The sequence below is a fragment of the Manacus candei genome, unplaced genomic scaffold (genome assembly GCF_025592945.1).
Source record: "Manacus candei isolate 608988 ecotype Guabito, Panama unplaced genomic scaffold, ASM2559294v1 h1tg000005l, whole genome shotgun sequence".
In the NCBI taxonomy this organism is placed as follows: Eukaryota; Metazoa; Chordata; class Aves; order Passeriformes; family Pipridae; genus Manacus; species Manacus candei.
In genome coordinates, this window is record NW_026138053.1 from 24,443,143 (window position 1) to 24,471,044 (window position 27,902).

At 41.4% G+C, this 27,902-nt stretch overlaps 2 protein-coding genes across 7 annotated transcripts in view; one reads left to right on the forward strand and one right to left on the reverse strand.

Annotated features, from left to right (window-relative positions):
• The window catches only part of RALGPS2 (Ral GEF with PH domain and SH3 binding motif 2), a 112,498-nt gene that overhangs the window by 36,359 nt on the left and 48,237 nt on the right, over window positions 1-27,902 (reverse strand). The window lies entirely within an intron of this gene.
• Window positions 1-27,902, forward strand: ANGPTL1 (angiopoietin like 1). Its single transcript, XM_051806581.1, has 5 exons — window positions 1-418; window positions 6,902-7,751; window positions 19,336-19,529; window positions 21,174-21,444; window positions 22,443-27,902. The coding sequence occupies exons 2-5, from the start codon at window positions 6,932-6,934 to the stop codon at window positions 22,628-22,630; spliced, it is 1,473 nt and encodes a 490-aa protein (XP_051662541.1). The 5' UTR covers window positions 1-418; window positions 6,902-6,931; the 3' UTR covers window positions 22,631-27,902.

Here is a 27,902-nt window from a genome sequence, read left to right on the forward strand (position 1 = left end):
TCATAGGTGGGCCGAACGGCTGAGCCGAGCGTGTGTTTGTTTAAAAAAAACACTGTCCAAAAGTGATGTATATGGAATCTGGGTCAGCTGGAGCTGGTTAGAGCACTTCTGCTCTATTCTGTGAGAATAAAACACTGCAGTTTGAAAAAACCATTTCTTTCTCTCTTCTGGAATAACGCACACCGGAGCATTACTTTTTTCCCCCTTTTTTAAATGATCAGTTAGTTTGGTTATCGTATGGAGAAACCCAATTCCTCAGTACAGCTTGGATCTAACAGAGAAAGACAAAAGCAGTTTTCAGCTCCAACTGCAGATTAACAATCCACAGCATCGGGTAATACAGGAAGAAAAAGCAACTTGGCCTCTGGATTTTCCATCTCCCACAGAAGCAAAACCAGCTGGAAGACTTTTTTTCTTGGTAAGTTTTAAAGTTATTCTTACTTGCAAGTTTCATTTTGAGCTGTTTGTGAATGCTACATACATCTCCCTCAACACACAATTGTGAAGAAACAAATCCTTCTCAGCCTGAGAAAAAAATTGACAACTGACATTAAAACTCATTTTTGTGGCATTTGGTAGACTTTGGAAACTTGGAAAGCATTAGAAAGGACTCTGCATTAGAGCAGAGACTAACTCGTTCCAGTTGTAAGGGTGAACTAGTTTCAGTTGTTTAGCTGCATTGTTATCTACAGTTACAGAAAATTAGCACTCCCAGAGTCTTTGCTAAGCATGTAATTTGGGTACTGTGAACATACTAACGTGAAATTCCGATCCTACCAGAAAGCAAAAGCCAAAACCCCTATCGATTTCAGGGGAGCTGGATTTCACCCAACACCAGAGCATAGACCTAGCATTTCTAGAACTAGAAAATGGATACCTCAATAAAACCACTGTGAGAAGTCCCAAGCAAATCAATGCACATCTGTAAGTAGCAATCATTGTATACCGTTTCAAGTACATTTTTATTTATGGTACTTCTGAGGAGTGGAAGTTGCTTCTGAGTTGTGGAGCCAACCAAGAAACCAGTTATACAGTGATTCAGAACATAATCAAGTTTGTAGCACAAGCAATTGTGCAGTTGAAAATCCAAAGACATTGCTGCTACAGGCACTAATCCCTTCTTTCAACAATTTCTGGGAAGTGAATTGTACCTCAGCTGAACTGCAGTTTGTTTCTAAATAAAGATCCATTTCGTAAACATGAAATGCAGTGTACAAGGCAAAACTATATTAAGTGGAAAATTAAGGGGTTTGTTACAGCTGTTTGGGGAGAGGGAAGGGGAAGGACACTGCTGCAAGTCAATGATTAAAACAAGGAAGTTGTTTACAAACAAAAGACAAAAGTACAGATAAAGTCAAAAAAAGACTTGCTAATACGTAATTTTCTCCTTTTTTTCCTTTCTTCATGCTGACCTGAAAATTAAAATACAGTAAATAATCCAGAACAATGGAAATTAAAATTTAAGTTAGGTATTTGTATGAACAAACTCAGAGATGTCTGACACAGTAAGAGAGAACGAAGGGGTTGATGCTAAAAGGAGCAGCAAAGTATTACAGAAAGCAAACTTAATTAGGATTTGGTAGCTATGGGAGGAAAAAAGTCTGAAGCAGCCTTGACAAACAAGAAAGATGGATCCTTTCCAGGTTTTTGAGCCCTTTTCCTTACTATCCTTTTGTGCTTATTTACATATGAAGGAGAACAATGCAAACAACACCAGCACCACAACCCCCATTTGAGGCACATGGTGTGCTCTGGACACCAGGCTCCGTTCATTCATCATCAGCCAAGGCTCTGATTTACACTGCTTAGAACAATTCCTAAATCTCCCACAAATGAAAACAGCTGAGTCAATAATTTTAAAGCAATAAACTGGCTATGTGCAAGGTTTTAACTCTCTCCCCTTTGCTGCCTTCCAACTCCGGAGTTCAAATTTTGAAATGTTTATTTTAAAACAAATAATGCAATACTAATATTTCGCTGCTGCCAAAAGCATGATCTGAAGTATGGTGGAAAAATATACTATTTAAAGTTTTAAAGGAATTTGAACCTTTAAACTTTTGGCAGTAACCACATCTATCTTAATTACTGTAATATTGAGCTTCGTTTTTTGTAATCTGCCCTGTTGGTTTGGTCCTTAGCATTTATACACCAATGAATGAAATAAAATTTCCTAGAGCAAACATAGCTAGATGCTTCATATCTTCAGTATCTGTTTTAAAGAGAACTCTGGAGCCCCCAAATCACACATTTCCAAAGACAAAAGGCACCATTTCGTTGTACCTGCCTGTTCAAACAGTGCAAACACACACAGTGGCCGCCAACATATGTAAAGGAACCCTCACATTAAAAAAAAACTTGACCAAAATAACTGGAAATGTTATGAAATTGTGCTGTGCTTTCAGAATACCTACTGTGACAAGATTTACAAACCTCTTTGGCAGAGAATTTCTAGGAATTCATCATTTTAAAAAGTGACACGTTTTCAATGACTGCTTCAAAAGCCCTTGATGACTTTTCGATTGCCTTTCCTAAATGGAATCAGATTCACATTCATCTCCAAGAGGTCGAGTTCTGTGACTCAATACATCACGTCTGTGACGAACAAAACCCAAGAACATATTATTCCTGGATCCCAGTCAATACAATTCAGAGTAATCCTGTTATTTCAGCAGAGGCAGAGGGACTTGCCGGAAAAGCACTTGTTTATACAGGGAAAAGTAACTCACTTAAATACAGAGATATACTGAAAATCCATGTGAATGTTTCTCCTATAATAAGATTGTTTTCCCCACATCACTGGTCCTTCTAATGTTATGGGTCCGGTTTTAAGCCAAAAAAATCCACAGAAATCCTCACTTATCCTGTGTAGACATAGGGGAACATAGCTGGGTTTATTGATTTCAGCTGCTTAGGCAAGGCTCAAAAGAAAATGAAGCATGTATAACATCAATAACTGGTCTCAGAGGATCTCTAGTCTCAGTATTATAAATTTACTTTCTCAAAGAAACCTGTTTCTCTTCCTGTTACATATAACAGGGCATCACTGGTATTTATCACTTGATCATATTCTTTTAATAATTATTCTGAATAAAGCTAAGTACTGATACAGCATTTTCCATACAAAGGGAATCCTAAATTCACATTTACCTGTGACACCTTTGTTACATTCACCAATCACACCCTACACTGCCCAGGGAGAACGAGAGCCTTTGTCAGCTCTGGAAGAATAGACTCCAATTTGTGTTGTGGGTTTCCAAATTCTACATCCTGCTGAACCTGAGTCACAGCAGTATAACAAAGAATGAATAGTTTGTTGTACAGAAAGCTGAAGAATGCCAAATATATACCAACTTCCACACACCCTCATCCCTACAAACTCTGTCTTTGAGATAAAATATTTGGGGGGATAACACAATCTGTGTTACAGTAGTACAAAATAGTAGTTACTGGCTTGTTTTGCTCTTTTAAATTAGAATTTTTGTTCCTTTAAGCACTTTTAAAAGTAATAAGTCCAAGACTAATTTTGAAAACAAGTTGAGTTTTTTTTGCATGGGGATCAGTCTGGAAAAAGAAAGGAGAAGAAAAGAAATGGCATTAAATGTAAAATGGTACTGAAACTCTGTCCATGGCTCTGAGTGTTTCTGACAGGCTGATGAAGAAGTCTGTGTTGCGATGAATAATGGCACATTTTGCCCTGCAGAAGCCATAAAACACCCGTGTGTCAGAGCAGACGTAATGCAACTTCTACAGAAACCTGAGCCCCAAAACTGGGTGGTGCAGAAACATGACAGAACCAACTGAAGCGACAGCTTATTCCAGTTTAAAAACATGACAGTTAATAAGGGGTTAAAGAATGTATTTTAAAGCAATAGTATCTGCAATCACAAACTCCTTCACCTAATTTCCAAGGTCTGCAACCAGGTATTCCAGCAACCCCACTCAATAGAAGCAACTCCAGACTTTCAGGGGGGGTTGGAGACTGTGGTTCTCTGTGATCCAATCCCTGAGCCTCAACTGTCTCCTAACAGTTCTGCCAGCACCTAAACATCTAAACCTGGGAATCTAGGCAGAATGTGTCTGATTCAAAAACCCCAAAACTATTTCCCAACTCTAATTTCAATTTGTCACTTAGGTCTTACATATTAAGGCTATCATCCTGTGATACTTTGGATAAACAGTTCCTATTTTTTTAAGCTGCTTGCCCAGAACATCAGGAAATTTCTGAAACAGTATTTTCATTTCCTTCTAAGCTGATTAAAACTCCAGGTAAATATCTTGCTCAGAACCTATTCTTGTATAACAAGTTAGGCACTAAGCTGCTTAAACATGACAAGTAACATTTTAAGACATTTAATTTTTTCCAACATCAAAATTTCCAGGGGGGCATACACATTCCCTACCAGGTAGATTCTTGGAAGGAACTCATCCCTGCTTATCTGAATGTCTCAGTTTACTGCAAGACATTTGAATCATTTGAAATTCTAGAGCATAATCTTATGCAGCTGCTGCATTTGGCTATGCTGTACTAGACCCTGTAATTCATTTAATGGTCTGACAGCACATATATAGACACAGAACTTGTAACTTTAACACATAAGGGTAAAAGTTCAAAATGAACACATTTAATATTAAAAGAAATGCAGAAAGCAGACTGCAGCAGAATACATGGTCAGAACATGGGCTGTGTTGCAAAGTGTTTGGTTTTGAAAGATTCATTTAAGTTTTAATGTATTTCAGGGGAAAAAATGTGCTGCTGTGGGGAAAATCCCCAGCCATTCATTATTTCAGTAACTCTGTAGGGTATTTAAAAGCTACCAAGAACTAAAGTGCTATTCACTTTCTTGGACTATGAAGTAGCTATTATATACTGTGAAAATAGTAAAATACTGGGCTTGTGCTATGGCTTCATCCCCAACCAGATGCCATGAAGTCACTCTCCCTCAATCTGCAAACACTGAACATAAAAGTATCGAAAAATAATTTAGTTTTTAAGCTTCAGACAATTAATTCAGCTCATCCTTGTCAGCTTAGAAACCACACACAGAGCAGTTCCCCACGTGTTTCCCATGATTCATGTGAACATTTAACCTAATGAACTTCCAAATCTGAGCACTGTTCAAGTGATTAATATTTTAACTGCCTGAAATTACCAAAGAAAAACACACAACCAGCTCTAGAGAAAAGTGATACTTTTTCCTATCTTTTTTTTTCTTTAAACAGAACACTTTCAGCAGAGAAACATCAACAATAATTTTAAGTTCTGTTTTTGAAAAAAAAAACACATTTACTAGTAGACACCAAAATACCTATTACTACAAACTAAGAGAAATAACTGTTTTGAAATAAACTTCCTCAAATTTATGTGCTCCCTCCATTCATGCAGGGTAAAAAAGGATTTTCAGTATGTGTTAAGTGCAAGTGTTTTCTCCCCCTCCCAGAAGCAGAGCTTGCAATACAACCTTCAGCCAAACAAAAAGTTAATTTTTAGGCAACACTGGCACATTTGATCAAGATTCCTAGATCCAACTCCATGTGCAGCATGGTTGGAAGCTTGTAACCACTTCTAGTGAAGCCAAAAAAAGAAAGACTTGACAGGTTTACTGAGGTTGAGCAGACACCATTTGTAGCAATAATATTAAGGCCAGTAACAGAACTGGGAGAAGTGACCTGATCCAAAAGTCACCTCATGGTTTGTAAATGTGAATGTGAAGGAAGCAGCACAGCTCTGCTTCTCCTCCAGGGCCATGTCTCAGGATTGCCAAATGCACTTAACTCCAACTTAGCAGCAACAGCATGATAATTAACTTTCCCTGCTCTTACTGTATTTCTCCCTGTAATTATCGAAGGCCACTGTACAAGGGCTTGGAGAAGTAGCCTGGCAAGGAAAGCCAGACCAACAGCTGAGATAAGAACAGTGATCTGCTTCACAAAGCAAACAAAACATAAAAAAGAGGGCTTTCCCCCTTATTTAAGTGTTACCTTTGTTTATAATCTCAAATGTTTGAAGCTAAAAACATGCCTCAAAAAAATTCCCAGATTTTTATAATTTTAAGTCTTTACACAAAGTGAAGAGAAATTAATTATTTTCCTTTAAAGATGAATGAAACACTTCAGTATGGTATTTATAGTGGTAACACACCTGATATTTCACTATTATTTGGATACAAATCTTCTCAAAAATACAAAAATAGTGTGACAACAATTTGAAATGTGCATCTCAAGGCAACTAAATAGGGACACACATCCAGACCAGTGTCCCAAGCTTTTCTTACAAAGGTAAAGTTACTCAAATAAGTAATTCTCAAGGGGTAAGACAACTACCTTAAGCTAATCTCCTGCCTAACACCAGTGTCCAAAAATAGTGTTAAAGATATATTTTTCAATATATCTATATCTACTACACCTGTGTATATATAAATTCAAAAAATGGGTTTATGTATAAATAGGTATTTATATAGTAATTAGCAAATTATACATCTATATGTATACATATATAAAGCTAAGAGAGGACCAGAAACGTTTCTATAATCCAAATTCTAACATTTATAGAAATAATTTATTCTGCAAGCACTGGATGTTCTATAACCCTGTGCAGTGAGCACAGATCTGAGCAGTCCCATGGACACTGAAAGTGTAACACAGAATCTGAGCAGAACATTGTTTCTGAAAATTTATCTGTTGCAACAACTTCTCTACTAAATCCTGCATCTAAATTTCAGTGTTTGCTGCTCAAACCAGAAAGCTGATCTTTGACAGTAATCTAATGGAATCTAACTCCAAGTAAGGGATTCCAAAGGCCTGGCTCCACACCACGGCAAACTCACCAGTTCAGGTAGTTTAACAGTGAAGGAACCTTAGTTCTGCCTCTAATTTATGACTTTATCTTTTATCTGTTCAACAGCCCCCCGACAGTCACCAGGCTCGCGTTAAAATGAAGATATTCAAGTGGACTTTGGGTGTCCTGCTCTTCCTGCTGTTGTCCATCGGGCGCTGCACGGAACAATCCACGCCGAGCAAGACGCCCCAACGGAGACACCCTCGCTCAGCAGAGGGCGGAGAGGAAGGGAAGAAATGTGGTTACACCTTCTTGGTCCCAGAGCAAAAAATCACGGGGCCGATTTGCGTGAACACCAACGGCCCGGCCGCCGGGAGCAGGAAGGACGAAGTCACCAGGATGGACATCGAGAACCTGAAGGATGTGCTGTCCAAGCAAAAGCGGGAGATTGACATTTTGCAGTTGGTGGTGGACGTGGATGGAAACATTGTGAACGAAGTCAAGTTACTGAGGAAAGAAAGTCGGAACATGAACTCCCGGGTCACCCAACTGTACATGCAACTCTTGCACGAGATAATCCGGAAGCGCGACAACTCACTCGAGCTTTCCCAACTGGAAAACAAAGTCCTGAACGTCACGACAGAAATGCTGAGGATGGCAACAAAATACAAGGAGCTTGAAGTAAAATACGCAGCACTGACTGATCTGGTAAACAACCAGTCTGTGACTATCTCACTGCTGGAAGAGCAGTGCTTGAGAATCTTCTCCCGACAGGACACCCACGGGTCCCCACCCCTTGTCCAAGTGGTGCCACAGCACATCCCCAACAGCCAGCCCTACACTCCCGTCCTTCTGGGAGGTAATGAGATACAGAGAGACCCGGGATACCCCAGAGATGTAAGGCCACCACCTGATCCAGCCACTTCTCCTACAAAGAGTCCTTTCAGAGTGCCACCGCTGGCTCTGATTAATGAGGGTAAGTTCCTGTCGCTGTCTGTCTGAGATCTCTCCATTTCGGAGTGAAACTGTCCCCACTGCAAACACAGAACCAAGAACTGAAAGTACCTGGTACAGCTTGCTCCTGATTTTCTCTCCCCCTGCCACCTCCCAGGGAAGGCTTGAGTTTGCCAAACAACCTATTTATGCATAAGATGAATTTGTTGAAACGGCTGATACTCAGAATTTCAGTCTGAACAATTTACACCTTTAAGTCACAAAATATTGGGGGTTTTCTCTCTCCAGCTGGGTTTGAGTTACAAGAATGAAAATTCAGTATTAGCATAAACTTTCTACTATTTACCTGTTTCTTTGATAATGCCTGTCAGCCACATCTTACAGCAGCAGGCAAGGGCAAATAAGAGAAACTAATTCATCTCAAACAAAAGAAGTGATTTTAAGCATTCTTCTTTATTCTTACATATACACATTTGCCAGAAGCTAATCCTGCTGGAAGACTTTTCATCCTTCTATTCTGACCTGCTTTAAAATGAACATCCAAATCCACCATCACAGTTGTGCAGTAAGTCTCTAAGTGTTTGGTTGAAATATTCAAGAGTGATAAGTTTGAAAGGACAATTGAATCAAGGTTGGACCCAATCAGATGCACTCAGCTTTGAAAATATAAAATCAGTAACATTCCCAGTAATTAGATGGCAGTAGGGGATGGCAAGTTAAACTAATACTATAAATATTATGAACATATATTCAGGAGACTGTATCACATCTTCACATATTGCATTCTTTGGGTCAGCAGATAAATTTATTTATCACTAGAAATCAAAATTAGTGACAAGATAATGAACTACCTCTGAGCTGCCCTGAAATCACGTTTCTCACTTTATTAAAATATTGACAGAATTGTGATTTTTTAAAAAAATCTAAGGATTCAGAAAAACAAGTTCTCAGACATCCATTCAAGTGCTTACTCCTGGCTTCTGTCAGCACAGCAAAAGGGTTTGGTCAGGGGTTTTTGGGTTTAGGTTGTTTTGGGTTTTTTTATTTCTTTCAAATTGCCTTTAGTCACAGTTGAAAGTTAACTTGGTTTCTAAGATGAAGCCAAATATTTGTGACTGTTCTGCAGCATTACAACCAACCAGCTGCTGATGTAAAGAACAACTATTTTTATTCAAGGTCTGCAGAAAATTCAGGCACGAGCCCAACTAAAATGCCAGATGTCACGGGAATTTCAACTGCACATCATGGCACAAAGGAAACAGCTCTTACCCAAGCATCACGTTGATGTCTGGTCAGACAGCAGAAGTATAATTCTAAAAAAACACAACTTCCTGCTTCCCAGTAAACCCTCACTTCAAAGTTTTGTTCTAAATGCATCTTCTTCTCCCTCAATACATGCCTGCTGCACATACAAACCGAGGAGTATTATCCCCTGAATTATCTACCCTGCTTTTCACTAACCCCTTAACCCTTAAAAGTTCAGAGTTTGAAGTTGTTCTTGCAGGGGAACACAAAGAAATCTTAGGACACTTATTTTAACGTTCTTCAACTTCCTTTAATACTGTTTTCTTGAGTTGGAAGTTTAAGTGCTTCTTGCAGTGCCTTGAGAAAAGGAGGATTGAGAATTGCTACAGCTGGTCAATCATCAAACCCCCAATTCCAACACAACGCCCAGTTATTATCTCTGACTTTTAAAATTAAGGTAAGCAGATTTAACAGTGCAGAGAATGAAAACTATGTCACAGAAAAGCCACCTTTACAGTTAAAAGATAATGACTATTTATAATGTATAAAGATGTCAAAAAAGACCAATGAAAACCAAAGACCTATAGGTCTGTTAAAGGCTTATGTCAGAATAAAAACCTGGACAAACAAGTAGGTACAACTTCATCAGATACAGGAGGTGAAAGCTCCTTAAAAATACTTGCACACAACATAAATTTACAGAAGAGTCAATGCACATCTTAATATTGTGGGTAGAGAGTAAAACTCAAAATACATGGGGAACAGAAGGATGAGGGTTCTATTTTTGGGTAGTTTGGGTAATTTGCACAAATACTGCTCTAAAATTTGAGGAAGGATAACTGTACTGTGAATTACGGTTGTCACAATTACCTTAAGTTTAATAATAACAATCAGTGGCCTCAAAATTTATTGCCACCATTGTTGCAAAAAGTAGCTTCAAGTTAACCCACTACTTGAAAATTACACATCCTCCCCCCCAAACACACCCCTACTAATACCTCTCAGTTAACAATATAATATAATATATTAATAGTCCAGTTTTATTTTGAACTTTTCCTCTACTATTGCCCTCCAAAATCCTCTATATGAAGTTTACACAAGCCCAGTTTCTATATCATCTGCTCAAGATAACATTTGGCCTCTTAAAATTATTACGCCACCAAGTTATTAAGCTTTCAACTTAAAATATTTAATTCCTTTCCTTCTCTACCACATTTAATTTACCACAGAATATCATCTGCACTGAATCATACTTCTGAACCACAATTTTAGAAGTGAAATATTTAACAGCTCATCTCCTCAGAGTACTTCTGCCTTAGAACTGTCTCAGCGACTTAGTGGACACAGACTGTTACAAAAGAGTAGATGTGCATGAGATACTTATTCCTTACACAGATAATCTATAAAATCTGTAAGAATTTAAGCAGAAAATCATGCTTTTTTTCATTAGTCAGAGCCTCCACTCACACCAGCACTGTGGAGAATCTTCCACTGTTTCATAAGTGTCAGCATTTCCACTGAACTAGATCAGTTCTTACAGCACGAACTTGAAATGATTAACAAAGAATTTACTTCTCCAAAAAAGGTTCAAGGCTACACACCAAAAATTATGGGATATGCTGGATTTCCTAATACTAACAGCAAAAGTCTGACACCCCTACCAAAACCTTAACTCATGATAAGCACACAGACAAACCTGAGCAGCAAAGCAGACGAGTTGCATCCTGTTTCTGTAATGCCAGCTGCATTTTAGAAGTGATTCAAGAGCATTATATAAACAGACTGGTACAATTCTGTCTGCCTTAAAAACAATCCAAACATCTGCTTAGGTCTCTCATGGAAAAATGGGTCCTCAATTCCTCTTCCGGTAGAAATCACATTAGATAATATCCAGCAGATCTAATCCAGCTCCTCTGACCGTTCAATTAACATGACAAAAAATTAAGACTTGGTTGTTTACACTTTTTCTAAAGCAATAATTGTTTTACAATAACACTTTTGGAACAACATCCCTGTTCAGCTATAGAGCACCCAAATTTAAACAGTTCAAGGAAAGGAAGGGAGACCCAGCTTAACCCACAAAATTATCTATCCCGTGGACAAACTCTGCAATTTTCACAATCTACAGGGAAATTTTAATAATTGTTGTGCTGGTTTAAAAGTTAACCAGCAGGGGGAATGAACCCAACTCAAAGGAGAGATTATAAGTCAGAATAACAATTTATTAAAATAATACAGTAAGTACAATAATACAAACAAACAATTGGTCTCAACCCACAAAAACCCAAATGTGTAACCCAGTACCCTGGGGCCTGAACAAAGTGGTGTTCCTTGGGCCCTGTTTGAGTCCAAAGTAAAGGGAGAGGGGAAGAACCTGCTGGTGGGAGAGCTGCTGCAGTCTGGCCAGAACTGGTGATCGCAGTCCAGTGGTGGTCTAAGTCTGGTTGAGAGCGATGAGATGCAGCCGTCCTCTGGATCCCACGAGTGGGTTGAAAAATGTTCCAAAACTCCAAGATTATATATCCTCCAGTTCAGGCAGGAATGCTTGGTACTCTCCTCAGGGCGGGGAGTTCACAAAGGGTGTGAGGACAGAAACATCCTTCTATCTCACAGGCCTCTTAACACCTAGTTTATAGCCTGAGGAGTCAGGCTCTATGGGCAGAGGGTGTGAATAGTCTATTGACAACAATAGTCTAGTTTCTGGGAAATGACATGGAAGGCTATAGAATACAGTTTTGGGTTACACCCACCATGATGAACTGATCTCAGCTGTCCTAACTAGGACATTATCCACCCCTTATTCTATGCCATCCATGTCATGCCCAAATTAACCCCCTTTAAAAACTATATCCCTTTAAAACTATATACATCTATCTATCTATCTATATATATATATATATACAATGAAACATTACAGACCATTCTCACTCAAAATTAGGTCCCCTTGTGGTACACAACGTGTCTCCCCATCTTTTTGCATTACCCACCAGGTGGAACCAGGTCCCTGAGCAAAAACAATCCCTCGGATGGGTTTGCCTTTGCTTGAGGTGGGACTAATCCAAACAGTCTTCCCTAACATTCCTCTCATATGTACCACAGGGACTTTATCTCCATCTACAGTATGCAAAAGTTCTGATTGGGCAGGGCCAGCTCGATTGATGGAACCTCGGGTGTTGACCAACCAGGTGGCCTTTGCTAAATGCAGCTCCCAGTGTTTGAGAGTCTCCCCACACAGTGCCTTCAGAGTGGTTTTCAGCAGCCCGTTGCACCGCTCAACTTTTCCAGCAGCTGGTGCATGGTAGGGGATATGATACACCCACTCAATGCCGTGCTCTTTGGCCCAGGTGTCTACAAGGCCATTCTTGAAATGGGTCCCATTATCAGACTCAATTCTCTCCGGGGTGCCGTGTCGCCACAGGACTTGTTTTTCAAGGCCCAGGATGGTATTCCGGGCAGTGGCATGAGGCACGGGGTATGTCTCCAACCATCCAGTGCTTCCTTCTACCATGGTCAGTACGTAGTGCTTGCCTTGGCGGGTTTTGGGGAGCGTGATGTAGTCAACTTGCCAGGCTTCCCCATACCTGTACTTTGACCACCGTCCACCATACCATAGAGGCTTCACCCGCTTGGCCTGCTTGATGGCAGCACATGTCTCACAGTCATGGATGACCTGTGAGACAATGTCCTTGGTTAAGTCCACCCCTCGGTCACGAGCCCATCTGTATGTTGCATCTCTCCCCTGGTGACCGGAGGCGTCATGGGCCCATCGAGCCAGAAATAATTCTCCTTTGTGCTGCCAATCCAGATCTACCTGAGAGACTTTAATCCTGGCAGCTCGGTCCGCCTGCTCGTTGTTATGATGCTCCTCATTAGCCCGTTTCTTGCCTACATGAGCGTCTACGTGACGGACCTTCACACTCAGCTTCTCTACCCGGCCAGCGATGTCCTGCCACATCTCCGCCGCCCAGATGGGTTTCCCTTGGCGCTGCCAGTTGGCCTTTTTCCATCTTTCCAGCCATCCCCACAGAGCATTGGCCACCATCCATGAGTCAGTGTAGAGATAGAGTCTTGGCCACTTCTCTCGTTCAGCTATATCCAAAGCCAACTGAACGGCTTTAAGCTCTGCAAACTGACTTGACCCACCTTGTCCTTCAGTCGCTTCTGCAACTCGCCGTGTGGGACTCCATACAGCTGCCTTCCATTTTCGGTTTGTCCCTACAATGCGGCAGGAGCCATCCGTGAAGAGCACATATCGCCTTTCATCTGCGGGTAGCTTGTCATATGGTGGGGCCTCCTCAGCCCGTGTCACCTTCTCCTCCTCTTCTTCAGAGGATAGTCCGAAACTCTCACCTTCGGGCCAATTGGTGATAATTTCCAGAATCCCAGGGCGATTAGGATTCCCTATCCGGGTTCGCTGCGTGATCAGAGCCATCCACTTACTCCATGTGGCATCGGTGGCATGATGTGTGGAAGGAACTCTTCCCTTGAACATCCAGCCCAGCACTGGTAGTCGGGGTGCCAGGAGGAGCTGCGCTTCGGTGCCGATTACTTCTGAGGCAGCTCGAACTCCTTCATAGGCAGCCAGGATCTCTTTCTCAGTTGGTGTATAGCTGGCTTCAGATCCTTTGTATCCCCGACTCCAGAATCCCAGCGGTCGTCCTCGGGTCTCCCCAGGCACTTTCTGCCAGAGGCTCCAAGAAGGGCCATTCTCCCCGGCTGCGGTGTAGAGCACGTTCTTCACGTCCTGTCCTGTCCTTACTGGCCCAAGGGCTACCGCATGGGCAATCTCCTGTTTAATTTGTTCAAAGGCTTGTTGTTGTTTGGGGCCCCACTGGAAATCATTTTTCTTCCGTGTCACAAGGTAGAGAGGGCTTACAATCTGACTATACTCGGGGATATGCATCCTCCAAAAGCCCACAGCGCCTAGGAAAGCCTGTGTTTCCTTCTTGCTGGTTGGTGGGGACATGGCTGCTATTTTGTTAATCACCTCCATTGGAATTAGGCGGCGTCCATCTTGCCACTTCACTCCTAGGAACTGAATTTCCTGAGCAGGTCCCTTGACCTTACTCCGTTTAATGGCAAAACCGGCTCTTAGGAGAATCTGGATTATCTTCTCTCCTTTCTCGAAGACTTCGCCCGACGTGTTCCCCCATACAATGATGTCATCAATGTACTGTAGGTGCTCTGGAGCCTCACCCTTTTCCAGTGCAGTCTGGATCAGTCCATGGCAAATGCTGGGACTGTGTTTCCACCCCTGAGGCAGTCGATTCCAGGTGTACTGCACACCTCTCCAAGTGAAAGCAAATTGTGGCCTGCACTCCGCTGCCAAAGGAATGGAGAAAAAGGCATTGGCTATGTCAATGGTGGCATACCACTTGGCTTCCTTGGACTCCAGCTCGTACTGGAGCTCCAACATGTCCGGCACAGCAGCACTCAGGGGTGGTGTGACTTCATTGAGTCCACGGTAATCCACCGTCAGCCTCCACTCTCCGCTGGACTTACGCACTGGCCATATAGGGCTATTAAAGGGTGAGCGAGTCTTGCTGACCACCCCCTGGGTCTCCAGTTCACGGATCATCTTTTGTATAGGGGTCACAGAGTCTCGGTCGGTGCGGTATTGCCGACGGTGCACTGTTGCTGTGGCTATCGGTACCAATTGTTCTTCAACCTTCAGCAGTCCCACAGCAGAGGGGTCCTCTGAGAGACCAGGCAAGGTGTTCAACTGTCTGATTTCCTCCGTCTCCACAGCAGCTATGCCAAAAGCCCAACGAAGTCCTTTTGGGTCTTTGAAATACCCACTCCTCAGGTAATCTATGCCAAGGATACACGGGGCCTCTGGACCAGTCACGATGGGATGTCTGTGCCATTCCTTCCCAGTCAGGCTCACTTCAGCTTCCAGTACAGTCAGCTGTTGGGATCCCCCTGTCACCCCAGAAATAGAGATGGATTCTGCCCCTACGTATCTTGATGGCATTAATGTACATTGTGCGCCAGTGTCCACTAAAGCCTTATATCTTTGTGGCTCTGATGTGCCAGGCCACCGAATCCACACAGTCCAATAGACTCGATTGTCCCTCTCCTCTACCTGGCTAGAGGCAGGGCACCCCTAGTCCTGGTCATGGTACTCATTGTGCTCTTCTTGTGGGTATGACCTGGAGGTCCCTTCAAGAGGATCAGACGTATCATCATTCCTGTACCGTCTGGAGTCTTGCCCACGAGAGACTGGAGCAACGTTTACCCTTGAAGAGTTCTTTATGGTATTTGTTCCTCTTTTCAGTTCACGTACCCGGGCTGCTAAGGAAGAGGTGGGTTTCCCATCCCACTTCCTCATATCTTCTCCATGCTCACGGAGGTAAAACCATAGATCGCTACGTGGAGTGTACCTTCTCTCCTTAGCTGGGGAACGCTGGCTCCTGATAGCAGAGACTCTTGTTCGTCCTGGCGAGATATGGAAAATCCCTTCCTTAATTTCTTCTCTTAGCTTCTGGTGTCCCTCTTCAATTTTCTCTTCTAGGCTTCGGACGTGTTCAGCCAGTTTGGTTTCCACAGATGAGACGTGGGCTCGTAATGGGGCGGTGACAGTGTCTTCATAAATCCTGAGTTTGCTAACCAATGCTCCCACCTTGTCCTCTCCCTCCCTCCATTGCAGCGTTGCTAAGTAGCGGGAATACATTTCTGGCCCGAGTCGTGCAAACTTTAACCACATTTGGGAGGTGCACTGTACGGCATCTGGACTCTTAGGGAATCTTTCATCCTCTGAAAAGATTATCTCCAGTACAGCTAACTCCCTTAAGCACCGGATACCTTGTTCCATCGTGTTCCACTGTCCTTGCTGTACGTGGAGGTCCTCCTTGCAAAGGTATCTCTCCCTCACACTGGACAACAGTCGCCGCCAGAGGCTGAGAGTTTCCTGCCTCCTTCCAATCCCCTGATCAATGACTACATCTCGAGACAGGGATCCCAGCTGTCTGGCTTCACTCCCATCTAGGATCGTATCGTTAGCTGCGGCATCCCAGATTCGGAGCAGCCAGGTCAGAATGGACTCGTTCGCCTGTCGTGTGAACTCTCTCCGGAGCTCACGTAGCTCACCCAGGGACAGGGACCGAGTGATTATTTCTGGCTCTGTCTCCTCCGGTGGATGTGAAGGTCCCGCCTCTTCGTCATCATTTGCTATGCGAACTGATTTAGTCTTTGATTTCCTTTTCTGGACAGGGGCGACTGCTATTGGTTTTGCTTGTTCTTCTGGCTCCTCGATGGTTTGTGTGGACACGGTGCTGGTTGGTTCATTTCTTTCTCCCTCTGACTCAGCTGTGGTTTGGGTGGACGTGGTGTCTGCGGATTTGGTCCTTCTCTCCTCGCCCTGACAGTGCTGTATCATGTCAAGCAGTGCCCGGTAGGCAGTGGCCAGGGCCCAGCAGGTTGCTGTGAGCTGGCCATCTCTGGAGCTGCCAGAGCATTTTTCCTTTACCAGTCTTATCATGCTAACAGGATCCTGCAGTTGTTCAGGGGTGAATTTCCAGATCATTGGAGGAGAAAACTTTTCCAAATACTGGCTGATGTCCTCCCACTTCCCGTGCCACTCAGCATTATCTGCTCCCAGGGCAGGTGTCCAAACAACCTCCCTAAAAGGCACTTTTCTGACCCTAAACATGGTGTACACAGTACAGAGCAGACAGAGCAACACTAACAATAACATTATGCTGTCCTTAACATCAAAAGGGAACTCAATATTTTCAAAAACTGTTGTAGCAGGTCTGAAGGGGAAGAAGGAGGTGGGAGGCTGGAAACCATCCACCCCTGTTCCCCCAAAAAGCTGGGTACGATTTTTAATGAGGCCCCAGAGGTAGCAACCCAAACCAGGACAGGCAAACAGGACTGAATACACATTTACAATGAAACTCATTGCTTCTGATGTTAGAATGACATAAACATAATATACTAATAAAGCAATTTGGATCCCTCTCCCTGGTCTTAAAGAGAGCATCAAAACAGGCAAATAATACGCCATCTGTGGAAATATGAACAGGCTCAAATACAACATCCATGTGAGTGCATCAAACAACATGGTGATCAGGGAGTTTCTATATTCAAATAGACAAATGCTTCAAATGAAATTGTGATTCTGACTTCTCTCTCTCTGCCCCACGTTGGGCGCCAAAATGTGCTGGTTTAAAAGTTAACCAGCAGGGGGAATGAACCCAACTCAAAGGAGAGATTATAAGTCAGAATAACAATTTATTAAAATAATACAGTAAGTACAATAATACAAACAAACAATTGGTCTCAACCCACAAAAACCCAAATGTGTAACCCAGTACCCTGGGGCCTGAACAAAGTGGTGTTCCTTGGGCCCTGTTTGAGTCCAAAGTAAAGGGAGAGGGGAAGAACCTGCTGGTGGGAGAGCTGCTGCAGTCTGGCCAGAACTGGTGATCGCAGTCCAGTGGTGGTCTAAGTCTGGTTGAGAGCGATGAGATGCAGCCGTCCTCTGGATCCCACGAGTGGGTTGAAAAATGTTCCAAAACTCCAAGATTATATATCCTCCAGTTCAGGCAGGAATGCTTGGTACTCTCCTCAGGGCGGGGAGTTCACAAAGGGTGTGAGGACAGAAACATCCTTCTATCTCACAGGCCTCTTAACACCTAGTTTATAGCCTGAGGAGTCAGGCTCTATGGGCAGAGGGTGCGAATAGTCTATTGACAACAATAGTCTAGTTTCTGGGAAATGACATGGAAGGCTATAGAATACAGTTTTGGGTTACACCCACCATGATGAACTGATCTCAGCTGTCCTAACTAGGACAATTGTGAACAAGAGAAAAAGCATTCATATACCACAGCTACAGGATTTCTTTCCTGAACTCCCATTCCTCCACTGGAAGAATGGGAAAACCACCACAAATCCTGACAGTGCAGCAGAACTTACAACGATGGCTCAATGTCTGCGACATCCCTGGTAGTTCTGTCATGGCCAGAAGCTCCAAGTTCTCTTCATTAGATACATAAGCTTTATATACTCTAATTAATATGAAATGCTTTAAGGATTTTTTTGTTAATCATATATTTGTCAAACTGGCACCTACTACCTGAAAATGTAAGAGAAGTGCAATTTTCAACATGCTTTTGTCACACAACATTAATCTGCAGTGCAGGTCAATCTCCCTCAACCTCGTCTTTTGATTAAAGAATAACCTCAGCAACTGTCTTCTGTGCTGCTTTGCACATGAGCTGCTTCTGTGACTGATGAGTTCTCTCTGAACTTCCAAGGATGTTTGAGAAAATGAGCCTTCCAGGAGGAGAGGAAAGCTGTAGGTAATTTATTTTCAGACATACTGAGTTTTCAAACATATTTAGGGCACCCATCACTAACCAGTCAGTAGAACACACTTTGCTTTTCATTAGTAAATAACCAGTCTCTCTAAACCAACTGAAGCCATGATAGACAAACAAATTCTTTTCTAAAAAGCAGAAAATAAAAATATTACCAAAAAAATGAAAGGCAAAGTTTTCAGAGATATGCAAACTGCACCCTTCTTACACAATGACCAGATGCTCTTCTCTAAGTGGTATTTGTAAAACCACTATTCACATGGACTAAAATAAAGCTTTCAAGCAGCACTGACAACAGGAACAGCATTTTTGTAGAGCCACAGCCCTAAAAACAAGTTTATGAGCCCTTTTAGCTCCTCAGAAATCCTTCTCCATTGCTTATTTCTTCATCAGTACCCACCTACATGTATCAAGCCTGGATGACACAGGAAACTTAAAGAGATTTCTATCCACAGTTGACAGCCCCATCCAAAACACTGGGTAAATACATAAAGGCAAAAAATTGTGCAGTGTAAGAACTCTCTTTGACTAAATTCCACGTCTGTAGGCTCTGGCAGTAAATATTTCTTACAGTAGCTCTCAAACTATTTATGTATTCAGAGGTTTGGTTGGGTATCCCGAGTTTGTTTTGTTTTTAACTTCCAACAGTTTCAAATTGATGCACCAGGATAATGAAGTAAATTGATGTCTACCTTTTGTGAAAAAGAAGAAAATAATTAATAAAAATCATAATGGACCTCAATATCAAGAGCCAGAGTATAAATCTTGAACACAGTAGACAAAAAACTTAGGTGTTGGTAAACAAAGTCTATTATTTGTTTAGCAAAATGAAGTTTTGGTTCAAAAATACACAGAGAGGATAGTGACATGTTTATTTATATATACACAATTAATCTCAGACAGTAACTTTTTGCACTGTTTTCCATGGTAGCTTTACACCTGAATTGAATTACTGACTTTCCATTACAAAATATTCCTGAGCAATGGGCACTGCACAGCCAAGCTTGAATGCTTACAGTATTTCTTCTCCATAAGGTCCATTCAAAGACTGCCAACAAGCCAAGGAAGCTGGACATTCCAACAGTGGGATTTACATGATCAAACCTGAAAACAGCAACGAGCCAATGCAACTGTGGTGTGAGAACAGCCTGGACCCTGGAGGATGGGCAGTTATTCAGAAGAGGACAGATGGTTCTGTCAACTTTTTCAGGAACTGGGACAGTTACAAGGTAAATTACAGAATGCAGAAAGTCAGTGGGTGAAGAAGGATAATTGGAAAGAGTGGCCACCCCTCAGAGGCAAACATATTTCACAGGGAAGGTCCTATTTTCCCTCAAGGCATAGTTAACTTTGTGTGAACCAGCTTGTCTGAAATAGCCTCTATTTGTGATGCACAACACAACTGGGAGACACATGTTGTTCTAGACAGTGACTGGGAAGCCATTTATTACAAAGCTCTAACTAAACACATGACTTTTATTAACACACTGAGAACTACAGTAAGTACTTGTAAAGCTTAATTGTCTCCCTTATGAATAGGCAAACTCAGCCAGTGGAATTATTCATTTAAACACATTATAAGATTTGCAACATCAGGGCCTCAACTTAAAAACAGTCCTAACAAATGAACTGAAGGAAATAATCTCCACTTGTAAATTTAGGTTAGAAATCTGAAGATGTCAGGCTGGTGAAGGGAAACACATTCCTGTGTGTTACTGTGATATTATGCACTACCAGGCAGAATGCCCAGGGTGAGAAATGGATGCTGCTCTGGAGTAATTACATGCTGAACAGGAAATTTGAAAATCCATTTGGTTGGGTTTTTAAATAATAATAATATGCTGGCTTCACACATACAGGACACAGTTTTCCCCTATGCTGTTGTGCTCATTTGAAGTGGATTTGCAATTGCCACCTGCATTGTATCTGTAGAGAGAACTGAGCCACGTTCAACTCCATCAGTAATTTAAAAATAGTATCATGTATACAAAGGAATTGACAAAAAATCAGCATACAGATTTTTGCTTCTTGAACTTAATGGTCCAAATATTAATTATTAAATCAATAACGAATACATAAATTCTTCAATACATCAATCAATCAATAATCATTAAATCAATAGTTATTCAAAGTCCTTACTTCTCAGGACAGTATGTGGTTGGTTTGGGAGCTGTTAAATGTTATAAAATGTAATCAGGGAGTTATGGAGTGCCTCATAAAGTAACCACAAACATTTTGATTACAATGCAACACCAAACATTAGCAAACTTGGGCAGAGGAGAGAGCAGATAGGAAATATCACTTCACATCTATTGTGCTGGCAGTCTGTGATTTGCAAAGAAAGATGCCTTTATATTTCATTTCTGATAAATCCAGTAAAGAGCCCAGATGAATTGTGTGATTAAATTCACAGTAAAACCCAACACCAGTTGAAATACAAAGGCAACAAAAAGTTATTTGCCTTGAACAACGACATGGCTGATCCGTAAATCAGCCTTTTTCAACCTGGAAATATATCCCTAAAATTCCATTATTCATCCATTCTTACAGATTCCCTTAGCTTTGTCAAGAAATATATTGTTTCAGTTTCCCTGTTCTCACTCCCTTTACCTTAAAAAGAAGAGGACAGCCCAGAACACAGAAATTTTGCTGCCTTTACTGATGCTGGCAGCGATTCTGGCAGCATCTCGTGCAGCTTAGCGGTCCAAGTGCAGCAAAATAAGGCACTTAAATGCATGTGTTGAGCAGTCATCCAGAAGCTTAAAGGCTTTCAGTGCCCAAATTCCAATGGTTTATAACACTCCTGCTGCTGAGTGTTTTGACAAACAAGAAAAACTAAGCCAACATCCCCCTTCTGATCTTCTCTCATACAGAAAGGATTTGGAAACATTGATGGAGAGTACTGGCTGGGACTGGAAAACATCTACATGCTCAGCAATCAGGATAATTACAGACTATTGATTGAGCTGGAGGACTGGAGCAACAAGAAGGTCTATGCTGAGTACAGCAGCTTCCGCCTGGAGCCCGAGAGCGAGTTCTACAGGCTGCGCCTGGGAACGTACCAAGGGAACGCCGGCGACTCCATGATCTGGCACAACGGGAAGCAGTTCACCACACTGGACAGAGACAGGGACATGTATTCAGGTAAGGAAACCGGGGTGGGTGGGAAAAGTGAGGAACGTGCAGTCCATTAGTTGTATCAGCTTTTAAAATGCAATATATAGTGCCCAAAACCAGCACGGAAATTCTGACAGAGCAACTCTGTTGAAAGATGCTTCAAAGCCAGGGTGACACAAATCACGTTGGCAGCGCTCCCTTCAAGCCCCTGCACCAGTCAGAAATTCAAATTCTATTACCCTCACTGAGAACACACTTCAGCAACTCTGTTTAGCTCAAGGACATCCCATCACTTCCATGTGACTGCACAGTCAGAATCCCTGCCCAGGTGATCTCCAAGTAGTGCCTCTCCCACAACAATAATCACCAGGAACTAAAGCCTCTGGACACCATGAAAGGAACTGCAAGTGTGCAGAGGCTCAGTTACATACCAATACTTGAGAAAGGGGCAGACCATTGGTTTTGTCCTCCTTAGAGTACACTTTTTTGCTGCTTTCCTCCAGCTTTCCCCTTAGCAGTAAAGGAAAGGTTGGGGACTGCAATACTTCAACTGCTTTTCCTCAGCTGTCAGTAACCATAAAGCTGGACAAATCCTGCAAACTCTTAGACAAGCCTGTAACGGTAAAAACACAAGTTACAAGCAAGTCTTTGTGGAGCCGTGGCCCCGTGTGCTGCTTGGGGCTGTATCAGCTCACATGGCTTCCCTTAAAGTATTTCTAAACAGCACATAACCTGAGTTCCTGGGATGTTAGCTCATGGAGAAGCAGTGCTGGTAGCCTGAGAAGAGTTATCTCCTTCATTTTCAGCTGTCACATTAAACACAGCATCAGTAATCCCCCCCTCTGCCAACGGCTGCTGCTACAACAGAGTTTATAATTCAAGTAGGAGCAGCAACCCAAGTGACCACAACAGGCTGTGAAGTACTTCCAAGTGCCCTCTGAGAATAAGCCACAAAACAAAAAACACTGTCATCTCCATTTCTGCCCTTCAGAGCCAAAGTTCACCCGTTTCCCTCTGTCCCACAGGAAACTGTGCCCACTTCCACAAAGGCGGTTGGTGGTACAACGCGTGTGCCCACTCCAACCTCAACGGGGTGTGGTACAGGGGAGGCCACTACAGGAGCAAGTACCAGGATGGAATATTTTGGGCTGAGTACCGGGGAGGCTCCTACTCCTTGAAAGCAGTTCAGATGATGATCAGGCCTATAGACTGAGGAGGAAAATCCCGCAGCGCCCGAGGGATCCCGTATAAACTTCCCGGTGCTTGAGTTCCAGAAAAAAAATAAAGTATTACTTTTTTAATCATTATTTTGCACAATCTGCCCCTGCAAAAAGCAGGTCTACAGTTTTCCTGTCTTCTTTTCCCTGTCGTGTTCCCCTCTCCTTTTTCAGACCCCTTCTCTACTGTGACAGACGGTGGGATTTTTTAAACACACATTCACAAAAGCAGATGTTTGTGCTTGCAAAGCATATTTATCCTTTGTTCAAGACCAACATACTTTACATAAACAGTCATTAAAGCTGGTAAAAAAGTCCAGATTTATGACAAGATATAAGCTTTTCCACTTCAGAAAGCTTATGCTCTTTCAGGTTAGCTCAACTCTTACATGTAAATATGTGAAATGACACTGTCTTGCTTTAATGTGAAAATTGATTAGTTATTTAACAATTTATTTAAAAATGTGGATATTGCTTTCAATGAAAAATCTGACTTCACATTACTGTTTGATATTTACTCCGAGAAGCTACACAAAAAGTTGGAGACATTTTAGCTTTGCCAGCAGAGAGAGATTTTTGCAACAAATAATTATTTCGAAATGAAGTGGCAAATTAAACATAAAATGTAGAATTCCTGAAGGAATTCTCTACACCACTAAGATCTGCAAGTCCTACCTTCTGTAAAACACTTGGGCAAAACACTCCCAATGTAAGAAAAACTGATTTTATGAAATTATTGGTAAACTTCAGACAACCAAATTGCTGGGCACTTTTTTTTACTTTCAACCTCCATAGTCAAACATCCTAATTAAACAGAAGTATTTCTTGATAGTTTGAACTTAATGGCAAAACTGAAAGTCCTGATATTAAAATCATGGCTTGACACTCAGAGCCCCTTCCCCTGCTTCCATTAGGAGTGATGGGAGTGGATCAAATATTCACACACACTAATTTAGAGGACCAGGTCTCTCAGTATCAGAAGTTTTCCTCCAACACAGATTTCTGCTGCCACAGTAAAACAAAGGTTAGAAACCAGCTCTGAGTGTGTTCTCCCTGTCATCCCAAATTTGGGTTGCTCTTATGACACACACGTTTCCCTTCCTCTACATGTTTACAACTTTTGACACTGTCTATCTTGAATTTTATCTTCTAGAGATTGGATTTCCACTGGAATTAATAAGTAATTTAGGAAATTAATTAGAAAAGACTCCCAAAATTGGATACAACAAAACATTCACCTTAGGTACCAGAATCTCAAAACTAAAGCTTTCTTCCTGTTATATAAAACTATTTAATGACTGTACCTAGTCACACAGGTTGCCTAATTTTATTTAATATTGCATAAAACTAAATGTGCTGTTCTGAACTGTAATCAAAGTATTTGTTTAGCATCTCATATGTGCCTTCAGGATTTTAAGGAACTTCACCCCTTTTTAACATAAGAAACCTCGACAGCCAAGAGAATAATCCAATATGATTGTTAAGTTAAATTAGTTGGTATCAAATGCTGTGCAAAGCTTCATATGTGATTCAGAGAAGAGGAAACAGCCTTCTGCTTTCAGAACACACTCTGGAGTAGATAAAGCTTCATTGATAATATATGGCTGAAAGGGCTGTAATTAAATCTTTGGTCAAGAGATCAAAGCCAACAAGTTTCACCAATATTTAATTGGGGTTGGCGGCGGTGGGGAATCAGTCCCAGCATATTCCATTCCCAAATTCCAAGAACTTTAACTGACACAAATGTTTACTATTCCCATTCTGAAATTGTTCTTCATGTAAGGAATATTTGTTTGTTACAAATATCACACAGACCTCATTGATTGAGTGTCCTATAAAATGCTTTTTATTTGCAAATGCTTAAAATTCAGACTCTCTACAGTCTATCCTTTTTTTCTATGGTAGCTGGATAGAAGAGCAGTTCAGGTAAACTTAAAAGCTGAAAATGCCCTCCAAAATGTTCCTTTAATGAACACTTCTGACAGCTTTAGTTCATTCAACCAGCAGATTTCCTCTCCTCGGCAGAGAGCTTATTTTACTCTGAAAATCTCTTGCCTGCTACAAAAACAGTGTTTGTTTATTCAGTGCAGTCAGTGAAAGGTGTACTTTGCAGAAACCCCAAAGTAAAATTAGCTTGCACTCAGCCTTTTAATTAAATCTTATATATTAGACATGTAAGAAGTGAGTCTTCCCCAGTTTAAAGCTGCAGGATGACATTAACTAAACATTATTACGAAAATACACCCAGAAACCTCAGACTGTAGAAATGCTGTGCTCTGAAAGGAAAGACTTAATTAAGTTGCCAATTTAAGATTACGAGGAGGGAAAGCACAGCATCTCTTTTTCAGGTTGGTTCATACCCTGTACAATAATTCACTTTCAAATGCTTGTAACTCTATCAGTTTGTAGCTTTTGAGCTGAACTTCCTGAGCAGGGTGAATGACTTCAAGAGTTCAGTGTTTTCTCTCACACTTCTTTTAGAGAAGATTTTGAAAAGTTGCTGTAGCATCCCTCAAACTTCTTGCCCTGGACATTCAGGAGCAGTCTGTCTGTGAAGGACAGAGCCTTCACCATTCCTGTACCAACAGTCTAAATTTAACCAGGTGGACCTCAAGAAAGCTTAACTTGTACCAAACCTGAAACATGGTTTTCACATTTATTTCCAAAATCCATTGCGAGCACCATCACTGAAGTAGCTGAATATTCAGCTTAATATACTGAATATACTTAATAACCTGTTTTCAGCTTTTCTGTTTCTTGTTATAACTCCTCAAAGACAGCTATAAGAAAATATTTCACAAGGTAGTACTGCTTAGTTAAATAAAAATCTTACTTCTCAAGATATGGCTCAGCTGTTTCATTGTGCAATCTCAGATTAATCACAACTCTGTGATAAGACTTTTTTATTTCCCTCCTGCCTCAGTTAAATGTGGAAGGACATCCTTATCTAGTCCACAGTGGGTGAGGTATTAACACAGCAATCTGTACCTCTGTGGCTCCACTCCCATTGCAAAAACTAAACCAAAAAAGCATTTTAAGTTTTATCTTACAAATGCTAAGATGGTCATGAAAAAACCCTCTACCACCCATATTTGATATTTGGTTGCATAAGGGTAAACCAAGTATCCTCTGAAGGGTAAAACATTGACCCTTGAAATTGCAGCTGAAATTCTTTTATATACACACTTTGTCTATGATCATCCAAAAGGGGCCTCCATGAACAACCAGTGCCAGTGTTTCTCCAGAGGGGATTTGCAATGCCAAATGTAGCTGTGTGGCAGGTTTGATGCTCTGCACTCTCCTAAAGAGCATTTTGGGGGAGCACAGGCAGCTGCTGGATCTCCCCACCAAGAGTAAAGAAATGCCCACTCCTCCTTTTCCCCTGAGAGGAAATGGACCTCCTGAAGAATCCCCCTCCCCAGCACGTGCCATGATCACCATGATTTCCATCTGCAGACTTTTGTGGAGGCTTTTTCCACAGATTTTAAACCAGGAGCAGCACTACTCCTGTACATGATTTTATGGCAGAAGTATTCCTTTCAGGAACTGTAACCTAGACTGATAAGCTTAAAACAGTAACTAAACCGAGCAATTTAAGTTTCTCCTGTTCCATATGACCCTCGCATTAGCAAAAATGCCTTGGGAAAGAAATGTGAGAAATAACGAATATTCTCAGGTCTTACTGGAAATCAAAGCTTTGATCAAATGAGAAAACTTGGACTCAATTTTCAGTCCTCCAAGATGGATACAGATTTATCATGACTGCAGTTTCAAGGTAATTTTGTTCTTTTTGCCACTTATTTCGACCCTACAAAATTAATTTTAGAGAGAGTGCACCAGTGGGTATTTGCTGTTCCTCTGGAGAATTAAAAAAGGCTTGAGGACATTCTTTATGTCACTGGTAAGAACTGATATCACATGAAGCCAGTCCCAACACATCCTTTAACTCCAGCAGGTCACAGCAAAGAGCATTTCTTCCTTTCTAAATAGAAAAGAACTACATATTTCACTTCAAAGTATCAAGTCAAGCCCAAAGCTTATTCTAATACAGAAGTCAGACAAGAAGCTTCTACTGTCTCAGGGAAAATATCTGTAACTGAACAAAACTGAAAAAACTGCTTCTCAGTATTTGCCTTGGGACTCTCACAATCAGCAAGAAAACAATTTGAGCCTGGCTTCATGTTTCAAAAATCATGGCACATGGGTCAAAAGCACCTGGAAAGTCAGAAGCATTTCAGAACCCTGTACCATGTGCCTATACTGTATGTGTACACATGATGGGAAAGCTACGTGTTTAATCACATTACATTATGCTTGGCTTCTTTTTTGCCCCCTTTAATTCAGGCCCTGAATGAGGAACACTATGGGACACTAAAATTACTGTTGGTCCCTCCCAGCAAACTATTTTTTTCTATTTAAGTACAAAGCATTTAAAATTCGACCAATTAATCTTGACAAAGTTAACAGCCCAGCTGAGTAAAGGAAGTATCAGACTTCAGGAACAAAGATATTACAGTTTAAGAGGTCTTAGTGACCACAAGAAGTCATCTGGAATTCAGGTGTAAGAGCTACTCATACCTGCAGAAGTACCAAAAATTGGATACACATTTCCTTAATTTTATGTGACTACCAACATCTTAAGGTATCAAACAAAAGCTACATTAAAGAAAAACACACTGATCACTTTAATGTCTTAGTTTAAGTAACACTAGATTAGCTTGGCAACAAAACCAATGCATATTAAACACATTTATCTAGTTTTTAGATACACAGGAATGTAATTTACTGATAATTACTCCATAAAGCTGAGTCAGTCATAACAACACTGTTTCTCTTGTCACCTTGGTGTAACTAATGAAGCAATATCTCCAGATTTTAGCACGTTCCAAACCCCAAGATGTACATTTATTTATCTCAGAGGCTGGTGATTTATAGCATCTCATAAATTAGAAGCCCTCATTTTTATAACAGTCAAGTATTCAGCTGTAAGGGCACTAGCAGGGGTAACAATTTAAGCACTTCTCCAGAAGCCAATCAGTGTATTTGTACAACATGTGGGAAAACAATTTCCTAGCAAACTGATACTGTATGTAAAACCTGAAGTGTTTGTGAGGTTTAACAGGTATTTTCTTGCTGAAATTCTGTCTTGCCACATACAGAGTGGGGCAGAATCAACTGGGGTTATAGACTCTTTAATGAAGAATAGAAACAGTTTCATGAATGCTTAAAAGATGGGGGTTTGTTTGTGTAATTACTGGAGAAATATGC